The sequence below is a fragment of the Mustela lutreola genome, chromosome 4 (genome assembly GCF_030435805.1).
Source record: "Mustela lutreola isolate mMusLut2 chromosome 4, mMusLut2.pri, whole genome shotgun sequence".
Taxonomy (NCBI): Eukaryota; Metazoa; Chordata; class Mammalia; order Carnivora; family Mustelidae; genus Mustela; species Mustela lutreola.
Genome location: NC_081293.1, coordinates 108,836,314 through 108,848,265, shown reverse-complemented (window position 1 = coordinate 108,848,265; position 11,952 = coordinate 108,836,314). Strand labels below are relative to the sequence as shown.

General features: G+C 59.9%; 1 protein-coding gene across 1 annotated transcript; it reads left to right on the top strand.

Moving 5' to 3' along the window:
• Nucleotides 1–7,296: 7,296 nt before the first annotated feature.
• On the top strand, nt 7,297–10,251 carry PPIA (peptidylprolyl isomerase A). Its single transcript, XM_059170685.1, has 5 exons — nt 7,297–7,448; nt 8,478–8,508; nt 8,612–8,700; nt 8,877–9,049; nt 9,924–10,251. The coding sequence occupies exons 1-5, from the start codon at nt 7,380–7,382 to the stop codon at nt 10,054–10,056; spliced, it is 495 nt and encodes a 164-aa protein (XP_059026668.1). The 5' UTR covers nt 7,297–7,379; the 3' UTR covers nt 10,057–10,251.
• Nucleotides 10,252–11,952: the final 1,701 nt, after the last annotated feature.

Sequence of the window (11,952 nt, the reverse complement as noted above, 5' to 3'; positions counted from 1 at the left end):
AAAAATAAAAATAGGGGCGCCTGGGTGGCTCAGTCAGTTGAGTGTCTGCCTTCAGCTCAGGTCGTGATTCTGGGGTCCTGGGATCGAGTCCCGCAAAGGGCTCTCTGCTCAGTGGGGAGCCTGCTTCCCCCATCTCTCTCTGCCTACTTGTGACCTCTGTCAAATAAAATAAAAATTAAAAATATTAATAAAAGTGGGTGCCTGTGTGGCTCAGTCGGTTAAGCAGCTGCCTTCGGCTCGGGTCATGACCCTGGAGTCGAGTCCCACATCAGGCTCCCTGCTCCATGGGGAGTCTGCTTCTCGTTCTCCCTCTGCCTGCTGCTCTGCCTACTTGTGCTCTCTATCTCTCTGTCAAATAAGTAAATAAAATCTTTAAAAATAATAATAATGATTATAATAAAAGTAAAGCCCCAGAGCCGCAGGAGCTCTCAGTCAGTGCCGGCGGGAATGCCAGATGGGGCAGCCACTCTGCAGGGCAATTAGTGTCGGACAAAACCGCAGCCTCTTCCCGTCCGCGGCAGCTGGGCTCCTTGGTATTTACCCAAAGCAACTGAGAACTTGTGTCCGCATCGAACCCAAACACAGGTGCTGACAAACAGTGTTGGCAAAACTCGGATGCATGTGATATCCTTCGGCGGCCGAGAGGGTAGCCCCTCCGCCTGTCCAGACAGGGGACTCCCAGCAGCGCGAGCGGGGGGAAGTCGTGGAGATGCCAAAGTCCGGCTCTGAGCAACAGCCCCGGTCTGAGGAAGCTCAGCCTGCGGGATCCCAAGTCTGACCTTCTGGAGAACGGGCAGGTCCGGAGACTGCAAGGATCGGCTGGGGGTGAGCAGGGGCTGGGGGGCGCCGAAAGGGCTCTGCGGTGGACACGGGCAGAGAGTTTGTCCACAGCCACAGGGAGCCCTGAGGTGCGCCCCGGGCTCTGGGTGAGAATGGCCCATCTGCGCAGCCCATCCCTTGTCACCAGCGCCTCCCGCTATGGGGACGTGAGTGGTGGGCGCAGGGGGAGCCTGGGGGAAAATCTCCATCTGAAGCTTCCACCCAGTCTTGCTGTACACGTGAAACTGCTTGAAAAATGTCTATTTAAAGAAATCTGCTCAAAAGTTGGCCTTTTACGTATTATTTGTAATTCCCAAATACAATTCTCACGGATCGTCATTGACTCTTTAAAACCAACCAAACGGCCCCAACAGGCGGCAGGGGAAGGACACGCAGTCCGTACCGCAGGGGTCCCGGTTCGCGCAGTCGCGCATCTGATAAAGGGTTAATACCCAGAATGTGACCAGAGCCCGACACCTCGACAGGGCACCTGGGGGTCTCAGGTGGTAAAGCGTCTGCCTTCAGCTCAGGTCATGATCCCAGGGTCCTGGGATGGAGTCCGGCATCTGGCTCCCCGCTCAGCGGGAAGCCTGCTTCTCTGCCCCTCCCCCTGGCCTGCGCGCATTCTCTCTCTCAAATAAATAAAATCTTTAAAAAAAGAAACAAACAAACAAAGAGCAAGCAAACAATCCAATGAAAAAAATAGGCGGAGGACTTGAGCAGACGTTTCTCAGAAGAGGACACAGACGGCCGACCCCAGAGAGGATGCGCGGTGTCTGTGACCATGAGGACAATCCCAAACAAAACCACCACCTCGCCCCTCACAGCCACCAAATCAGAGAAACAAGCAGGACACAGCAGGTACTGGCGGGACCTGGAGGACCTGGGTTGGTGGCTGTGGCCACGAGGCCACAGTGGCAGGAAACAGCATGGCGGTTCCTGACAGAATGAAACCTAGGTTAACTCTGTGGCCCAGTGAGAGCCACTCGGGGTCATGCACCCAGAAGGACCAACAGCAGGGACTCGGCCACGTTCACAGCAACCAGCGGCAGGAAGCACCCGGAGTGTGCATCCATGGGTGAACCGATGAACCAAAGAGGGCGTGTCCCTGCCGTGGGACATCACGCAGCCACAAAAAGGAAGGACGCCTGCGACACTGATTTGTCCCTGGGGACGCGACGTGGCGTGAAATGAGCTGGTCACAGAAGGACATAGTCCCACCTACAGGAGGTATCCCAGAAGCTGCAGTAAGAGACAGTGGGCGGAGCAGGGGGCAGGGGTGTGGGGGAGGGGGTGGGGACTCCGTGTTGGCGGGGCACAGACGGAAAGTTCTGGAGATGGAGGGTGGGGGTGGCAGCGTGAAATGAACGCGCTCCGTGTGGTGGAGCTGTCCACACCAGCTGAAGCAGCGAATGTCCTATTGTGTGTGCGGCACCAGAGCCCTCTGTCTGGTTTACTTCTGGGACCAGGTGTGCTGGCAATGAGCAGGTGACCCGGGCCCGGGAGACCAGGTGTCACCCGCCTCTAGCTCCTGCCAGCCGTGTGGCCTTGCTGAGTCTCATCTCCCTGGGGAAATTACCAGCGTCCACTTCAAAGGACTGGTGGGAGAACTCCACACTGACCCCAAGAACGGCACTGGACACTCCCTAGAGCTCTGAAAGGACTCAGGCCTCAGTCCTCTGGGTTTGGTTACTGTACCTCCTTCTCTGTTGGAGGGATTCCCCACCTCGTGAGTCCCGGTGGGAGGCTGTGGGAAAGCCCCAGACCCCAGCAGCCTCCGGTGACCTGGGCCATCTGGGATCCACGCAGCAGACACCTGGCTCCACCTCCAAAACGCAGCCCTGTCTGGAGGCTGAAGAAGCAGCTGGAGGGCCTCCCCCAGCCCTGGAGGGTCTGGTCCTCCCTGTGCCACTTGCCGGCTCAGGATGCCCAGTCCCTTGTCTGCTGCCGGCCGTCCATCTCCCTGGAGCGCCCTCTCGCCACTTCATCACCAGCAGAATGCAGGGGGCTCGGTGGTGGTGCGCCCAGGCCCAAATATCCAGTTTACCGGATTACTGCACAGAGGGCGATCGCCTCTGGGAGGCTCGGGGGAAGCTGGGAACAGGACTAATAGGCGGCATCACTCCCAGCCTGCGATTTCCTTCTCTCCCCTTCCCTGGTCTTCCGGCAGCCCAGCCGGATGAACTGGGACATGAACTTGGGAGATACGGAGCGGGGGAGAGGCGCTATCTGGAGCCCTGAGCTGACCAGCCTGGGGACGGCAGGAGCTAAGTCCCCAGGGCCCCTGTCATGGCCTTGTGGGCCCTATGGCTTCTCATGTAGGCTTGTGTTATTTTATTTGTACCAGCTGATACTTAATTTATTACATTTGTCTTTCTAAAAACATAAATCTAAAAACAAACACATAACTCTTTAGCTTGCAAACCATTTTAGTCTGCTTGTGAGTATAGCAGATTTGAAATTGTTCAAATACACGTTCAAATATTTCAACAGCCTTTCTAAATGTAATCTATCTGGTTTCCTTTTAAAGTCCTTATTTGGCCAAAAATAACAAAGAAAATCTCCCTTAGTATTAAATAAGATGAACTTCTAAATATGTTGAACGTAAAGTTGTCTTAAATGTGAAGACACAATACATAACATTTGCAGGATTTCAATGCGCAGGTCTGAACTGGAAATTTCAATCAACTTGTAACTACACATTTGAAAATGCAGTTTGGGGTTGGGGACAGCGAGTTCCTAAAAGTGGGCACGAGGTCCTTTGGGGACGCATCCTTGCCTGCACCCCTTTGCTCACAGGCCGGGGGGACACACAGTATGCCATCTCACAGTTCTCTTCCTCTGAACACCGTTAACCACGGGGCGCCTGGGTGGCTCAGTGGAGCGTCTGCCTTCGACTCAGGTCATGATCCCAAGGTCCCGGGATCAAGCCCCACATCAGGCGGACTCCCTGCTCAGTGGGAACCTGCTTCTCCCTCTCTCTCTGCAGCACCCCTGCTAGTGCTCACTTTCTCTCTCTGTCAAATAAATGAATCTTTAAAAAAATAAATAAATGAGCCTCCTTAACCATGACACAATCCTCAGGTCCGCAAATGTCTCCTCAGTATCTGGTGGTGTCTATGCCTGCGGGGCAGCCAGAGGACCTCCGTCTCCTTTCCAGGCTCACCAGCCCAGGGAGCGGGTGCGGACAGGGGTACCTGCTGGGATGGCATTTCCCACACAGCTCCCTGACTCTGGACTTCCCGGTCAGCTCGATCCCCTGACAGCACATAGGCACTGGGCTCTGCCCTAGACCCTCAGTGCCTAGACAAATTCCCCTGGGAGCCACTGTTGTGGGCATCCCCCCTTGCTGTTGGCCTGCTCTGAATCGAACTGTGGGGTGGTCCCTGCGGCCCCGAGTGGAGGACCCTGCCTCATTCACGGGGCCAGATGCCAGCCGCCATAAAGCACACAAGTGTGTGGGGCTGGTGAAGCAGAGGTCGGGGGGCCTGGGTGGGAGCAGCTTGAGGGGCAAAGTGAGGCAGGAGTCTGGGACGTGGCAGTGCCAGCTATCCCTGCAAGCGAGTTCAGAGTGGTGGGTTGGAAGGAGGCAGGCCACACACGTAGGTCGGGCCTGGACAGACAGCAGCCTGGAGAGGACAGACAGGTCAGGGAAGAAAGCGAGGGTGCTGATGGCTCTCAGCAGCCTGTCGAGGTGGGTGGGAGTAGAGGCAAGCTGCCCATCCCTCGACCACGTCCACAGGCAGGCTGACTCTCCAAAGCTGGGAGAGCCAGCTGACACCCACGTGGGCACAGGCCCAGGCCCGGCCGTCGGGGGGACTCATGGACAAGCCCACCAGGGAGACGCACCCAGAGCCAGCTCTTGTGGGCCCTTCCACTCAGCACACGGAACTGCGGGCCTCACCTGGGCATTGATTCAACACACCTTTACTGAGTTCTATTCTGAGGGGTGTTCTCAGGCACCCAACTCCAGGAGAGCTCAGGAAAGCGTCCCAGGGAGGACCCAGCACAAAGTGAGCTTTGCAGGTGGGGAACAGGGAGGCCCTGTGTAGGCAAAGGGTGAATCCTGCAAAGCCAGGGGGGCAGTGCGGAGAAGCTCAGCTGGCAGGAGGGCCGTCCACCGACAGAACTGGAGCACAGGCCGGCTGAGACGCAGCCATGAAGGGCTGCTCCCATCTATCCTGTGTAGTTTAGCATGGGAGTTACAATTTCAGAGGATTTGAGAATGATCATTCTGGAAGTCCCTGGAAAAACTGGGGCCCAATAATCAGGCAGGGCGCTGCTGCAAAAGGCCAAGCAGGAGCTGTAGCTGTGGGAAGGCCCAGGGAGGGAGGGAAGATGAGGAGGAGGAGGCGGCAGTGGCAGCCTGGGGAGGGAGGTGGCAGAGCTGTCTGTGAGTGGTTCATCCATGAGGAGGAATGGCAGAGGGATCCATGGCAGCTCTGGAGGGAGCCGTGGGCTTGGGGGCTAGCCTAGAAGCCTCCCGGTGATCTGAGCCTTGGGAATGGGTGAGACTGACCGTGGTGGGTGTGTAAGAAGCATCACCGAGTGGAACACAGAACTGTGACTCAGGAGCAATCTGAAGGAGTTCATGGGAGAAGGCAGAACTGGAGAGACGGTTGGGGGAGCCAAGGCCTCAGGAAAGCAGTAGGAGCTGTGGGGGACATGGCTGACGCAGGGCAGTGTCAGGGAAAGGGGGCCTGGAACAAGCCCTGGGACTGTGGACTCTGAAGTCACAGCAGCAGCAGGAAGACAGACGGTCCACGGCAGTCCCTGGGCGAGAGGTACACAGGAGACGAGTCGAGTCACTCTCTTCCGGAGTGGTCTGTTTCCTTAATGTTTTCAGTAACCTGTTTTTTCTCCCATTATGTTCTCTGTGGCTCAGAGACATCTTGGGAGACCCATTTGTGCAAAACATGCTATAGGAACAAGGTTACAGAGCCGTGCTGGTGGGTTTAGAGCACCCCGGAGCTAGTGGGATCAGGGAGCTGTCTCGGTCAGGTTTGCTTCAAGTGTGATTCATCCAAACAAGGCAGGACAGCCCCGCATTCCTGAGGTTCTGGGCCAGCTGATACTTTACTCAGTTAGGAAGTTGGGTTCAGCTGATAATGCTAACTCGGGACTCCCTGCCCCACCGGCTCCTCTAGCACGCTCATCTCGAGTGCACACACTGCGTGCTGGTGTGAATCCAAGGGGCAGCTCCGGGACTGTGCTGACCCCGGGGATGTTTACGAGAAGGCAAGACTTTACTGGGATGTGAGCGTGAGCCAGGTCGCTTCTGCATTCGCAGGGTCCTCCCCTCCCTAGGACGGGTCCCTAAGTGCTACAGGGCTCAGAGAGCCATGCCGCGCGTTTAGGGCTGAGGGCCTGGGGCACTTTGTTTCATGCAAAAGGGAACGCACAGCTTCCTCAAGGTCACCAAACCCCAGGTGATACGGGAGGGGGGCGACGGTTTCCAGGTCTGGCTTCGGAACACTCGCAGGCCGGTGACTCCGAGCAGCTGCTCACAGGGAGGAGCCCCACTTTGCAGCGCTGACAGCGGGGGCCGCGGGGTGGCGGGGCCGGGAAGCAGGGTCTGCCAGCCCAGCACACGCGGGCTCCGCACGCAACTGCCGGGACAGCGCGGGACGCCCCCGGCGGGGCGCATCGAGCGGCTTCCAGGGCCGGGCGGACGACACACGAAAGGACACCGGGACTGCGCAACTAAGCGGCCTCCGAGGACCGGACAACCCCTTTCCAGCCTCCGCACGAGGGATGGGGTCACCGTCCGCGTCAGAGCCCGGGCGTGGGGGTGGACGCCGTCTGGGGCGCGGCTCACTCCTGCTCCCCAGGTCGAAACGGGGCAAGAACGCGCGCCGCGTCTCTGCAGGTACGCGCCTGCCGGGCCCTCGCGTCAACGTCCCCCTACCGGAGAAAGCTCGAGCGGACTCTGCAGGGTATTTTCGGAAAGTGGGGCATTTGGAGGCATTTCGTAACCTCTGAGACGGGGGCGGCGGCCCGTGCGCTGGAGAAGGGGGCAATGCCCGGGAACACCCGGCGCCCCCAGCCGCGCGCGGGGTCGCGGGGTGCAGGCCTGGGGGGCGCGGGCGACCTTGGCGGGCGGCGCGACCTTGAGGCCTGCGTTCGCCTCAGTTGCCCCCTCTGCGCAATGGGGACACGCCCTGGCCGCCGGGCTGCACAGGCCTGCCCGCGCCGTCGCCTCCGTCCCCCTCCCGCCCGGCGCTCCCTAGGGCTCCGCCGGCGCGCAGGGCCTCGGCCCCCCACGCCCGCACCCCGTCCCCGACCTAGTCCCCACGCCGCAGCGGCGCGACGGAGCCCGCAGGCGGGAACCTGCCTGCGCCGTCAGCGCGCACGCGCGCCCCCCATCCCGCCCCTCCGGCGCCGTCTCCGCTCATAGGCCAGCCGCACCATCACTCCGGCCAGCTCGCGCTCGCGATTGGCCAGAGTCCGGGCGCGCGACCGGCCGTGGGCGGGGCCCGGCGAGCTATAAAAGGGACGGCGGCGGAGCTCGTGCCGCCTTGCAGACGCCGCCGCTCCGGAGCCCTCCGCGCTGCCCAGCCATGGTCAACCCCACCGTGTTCTTCGACATCGCCGTGGACGGCGAGCCTTTGGGCCGCGTCTCCTTCGAGGTGGGCAGCCGGGGCGCGCCGCACGGGCGCGGGCGGGCGGGCGCGGGCGAACGGGGGGCGGCGGCGAGCGGGGGCGCGGGCGGACGGGCGGCCCCGGCCCGAGAAGCGCGGGCGGTGCGGCGCCATTTCCTGACGAGGGGCCATTTTGGGCGGCCGGGGGCGGCGGGGGAGGGGCGGCGGCGGACAAAGGCGGGGCGGCGGGGGACGGGCGGCGCGCACGTGCTCGGGCCGCGCGCTCGGGGTAGGCAACGCCCGCCGGCGGGGCGGCGGGGGCCCCGTGGGGGCGGCCTAGGGGACCGCGGTGCGGGAGGGGGGGCGCACTGCGGAAGCGGCCCGGCCCCGCCCGGCGGAAGCGTGCGGCGCCCCCGCCTTGCGCCGACGACGCCGGCCCCGCCCGCCCAACGGTCCCCCGGCAGCTCTGCGGGCGCCGCACGGGGACGCGCCCGGCAGCCCTTCGCACGTGGCGCGGCCTCGGCCCCTCCCGGGGGCTCATCTGCTTGGGGACGTGCGGAATCCCTTCCTGGCGGCCTCCGGGGGCAGATCCCAGCCTCCCCCGCCCCGAGATCGGGCGGGCGGGGCTTGCGGGAGGCGCCTGCACCCCTGCGGGTGGAGCTGCGGCGGGCGCCGCGGGGCGGGGGCTTCCTGGCAGGCGCGTCGGGAGCCCCAGCGCAGGCACGCGGCGTCAGTTACATGTAAAGTGGGTCCCACGCCCCGCGGGGACTCCCGGTGCAGGACGGCCTCCGGGAGCCGACGGGGTGAGGCCGCCGCGCGCGTTCGGAGTGTGAGGCCCCTGACGTTGGGGGCAGGGAAGTCTCGCGCGTGTTCCTGGCCGGTGGCGGAGTTTGGCGCGTCTGGGTCTTGTGTTGCCCATCCCGACCCCACGGGACCTCCGCCTGGGGGGAGCCGTTGGTTCTTGGGATTCGTGATAATCACCAAAGAGGCATTTTCTTGTCGTGGTTTGGAGGCCCCGAGACGGGCTGCCGAGCCGCAGACGCGCGCGGACGCTTACCACGCTCTTTTCTCTTGCAGCTGTTCGCAGACAAGGTGCCGAAGACGGCAGGTGAGTGTTCTTGGTGCGGAGCCCTGGCGTGCGGCAGGTCGCGACCCTGAGCGCCTGCGGGTGTGTCTGTGTACATGTGGGTGTGTGTGTTTTCTCGCGACAGAGAACTTCCGTGCTCTGAGCACCGGAGAGAAAGGATTCGGTTACAAAGGTTCCTGCTTTCACAGGATCATCCCGGGATTTATGTGCCAGGTACGGGCTGCGCTGCTGTGAGTCTCCCCGGAGAGCGAGCCGGTGCGTGTGTGGGAGCTGCTGCCCACTTGACCTTGCGAGTCAGCTGGAGCTGGTGTTTTCAGGGTAGAGTTTCGAAGTTTGGTGCATTTTCCGATCGTGCTGCCAGGAGTGACAGGTTTTGCTCTTGTTTACAGGGTGGGGACTTCACACGCCATAATGGCACTGGTGGTAAGTCCATCTACGGGGAGAAGTTTGATGATGAGAACTTTATCCTGAAGCACACGGGTCCTGGCATCCTGTCCATGGCCAATGCTGGACCCAACACGAACGGCTCCCAGTTCTTCATCTGCACTGCCAAGACCGAGTGGTAAGAGCAGGGCACGGCGAAGAATACCGAGGGGGGACAGACCCTCTCTTCCCTGTTTCTGTTTTCCATCTAAAGGGGTGGGGGAAGGTGGGGGAGCTACAGAATTCCGTCCTGTGCTACAGAAGGCAAGATACTGGGGATGCCTGGGTGGTTCAGTGGGTTGAACGTCTGCCTTGGGCTCAGGGTCCTGGGATCAAGTACTGCCTCGGGCTCCTTGCTGGGCAGGGAGCCTGCTACACACACACACACACACACACCCGCATCTCTGCCTACTTGTGATCTCTAATGAATAAAATCTTGAAAGACAGACACCGGAATGGGGAGAGGGGTGCTCAGCAGAGGAGTGAACGGCACTTCCGCAGGAGGGCTGAACGCTTCATCTCAGGATCATAAATTCAGGCCCTGTGTTGGGTGTGGAGATCACTCACAAACAAGGGAAGAGCGGTGCTTTTTGTGGTCCGCGAGTGCTTGTTGGCTCTCCAGGGCCTGTGAGCACACACAAGCTGGGGGAGGTACTGGAGAGGCGGAAGAGGAGCAGGGACCCTGGGACCCTGAGATGATGACTGGAGGTGCTTAATTTCACTGGGCCACACGGGTGCGCTTCAGGGTCTGTTTCGAGCAGAGCATTGTTAACAGCAGTTGAGAGAACTTTCCCCTTCTGAGGCCGATTCCTAGTCACTGTGGTGTTGCCATTTGTTCAGCTAAATGGATGCAGTGTTGGGTCGGTAGGCGCTGGTGCTAAAAGCTGAGTGCGCTCCCCTCCTGATGTTCTTGGATGTACTCTATTGGGGTGTGGGGCCCCTGCTCCCTTACCTGCGCAGTGCGAGCTGCTTGGTCACTGGCCCCAGAGCTGATGCCGCCTGTCGTGTTGTAGGTTGGATGGCAAGCACGTGGTCTTTGGCAAGGTCAAAGAGGGCATGAACATCGTGGAGGCCATGGAGCGCTTCGGGTCCAGGAATGGCAAGACCAGCAAGAAGATCACCATTGCTGACTGTGGACAGATCTGATCAGTCTGACTCGTGTTTTATCTTAACTACCCGACCATTCCTTCTGTAGCTCGGGAGAGCGTCCCTCTACCCCTGCCTGCTCGAACTACCCCAGAATCTCCACTCGCTGCAGTTCTGCGGGTTCCATGGTTCCTTACCCCCAGGCCTAGCTGGATCTCAGAGTTCAGTTAATGATGAAATAAAACCTAAACCACAGCTGTCTGTCCTTGTTTGAGGGGGGCGAGGGGTCCTTGCAGCAACAGGTTGGTTTGCTCCCCTGACCCAAGAAATAGCCATCATAAGGTGACCCCAGAGTATGTGGGGGCTGGGGGTCCACAGAATGACTTCAACAGGAGGTGACTCATGCTGGACCAGAGCTTTGGAGCTGGGTGGGGACTGCTACAGGAAGTGGAATCCTAACTTCTGGAGGCCTGCATTGGGATGTAAGTCTGCTGGTATTAAGGGGGTGCTAGGTTTCCCCCATTTGCTATGTGGACTATGTGCTTTATTTTTATGAGTGGGAGGGAGAGAACTAGGCTTACTGCTGAGCAGTGAGCCTGATGTAGGACTTGATCCCAGAATGCTGAGATCATGATCTGAGCCAAAGCCTGACGACCTGCCCGGCCCGGGCTCACCTATGCTGAGTCTTCTAACCGCTGGCAGCACCTGGTTCTGGATCTCCTGTGAGGCGATTGCTTTGTAGGTGCCCAGTGCCTCTGCGGGAGAGCTTGGGGAAGGTTTTTGGCTCGTGATTGTGGAGTAGCTGGATCTTCAGCTTGACTTTAGGAACAGCCTTAGGGGACAAGGTTGGCAAGCGAGGATGTTGTTAACAAAGGAAAGTGATGGGGAAAGGTGGGTAAGAGCCCAGGACTCTGCCTGACCCTTGACTTGAATCCCCACCTCTGTCAGGACCTGCCCCAGGGCTGCCACCTTGCCATCATGGGAACCTGATCATCCGGAGTCCCCAGGTCTGGTTGAGGCAAGGCCCTTGCCCTTCGTAAGCTGGGCTTGAGACCAAGTGGTGCAGATGTCAGTGATAAGCTTCCTGGACAGGCAGAAGGGAGCCTGCTAAAGGTCGAGAACTACAAGCTAGGAGCACCCTCTGCGACCCGCAGCACCCGTGCCTGTAGGGGCTCTTGAGCCGGGAGCTGTTCTGAGTGGTGTGAGAATGTCCGGCTGCTCACCAGTTCCCTCTGCACACGGTGCTGGTGTGTCTGTGGCTGTGTCATTTTCTCTTGTCCTCAGGGTGACCGTGGGGACACTGTCCATGTGCGTCTTGTGTCCGGGAGACGTTTCATCAACCAAGTCTGCCTTGTTCCTTTGTTAACAGGTTAGTCCTCGATCATCCACACCTGGTCAGTGGTTGTGTCCATTACGGTGATGCGGGGGGTGATACCAGAGTCCGTGGAAGTCAGTCCCCACAACGGGACAACGCAGTGTCACAGTTGCTGTGTTTGTGGGGTTCAGCCCACCCTTGAAGGGAGGGGACTGCACAAGGGCATGCAGAACCAGGGTGGGGATCCTCTCAGGCCACCTTTAGAAGTTGCCCAGTGTCCGTGCATTGGGAGAGCTGGGAAGGAGAGTAGCTGCCTGTCGCTCGAGGCGTGCTGGTTCCCTCGCCACAGGCAGCCATGGTTCTAATCTCTGTCCCTGTCCATCTCCAGCACCCATGTGTCTCCCCAAAACATCCTGGGCTTGGTTCTCAAATTGAGGGCAAGCTCAAACCTATGCAAAGTAAGGGTCAGTCAGTGCTCCATGATGAAGGCCCCCAGGAGAAGGCAGGGTAGGCAGGTCCATGTTGTGGTGTGGCTGTGGTGTCCCCCATGCCCTGGGGAGTTGGCCAAACACGCTCCCTTGAAGGCAGGCCTCACCCAACGCCTCTCACACCTCCGAAAATGGGGCAAAATCCACACAATC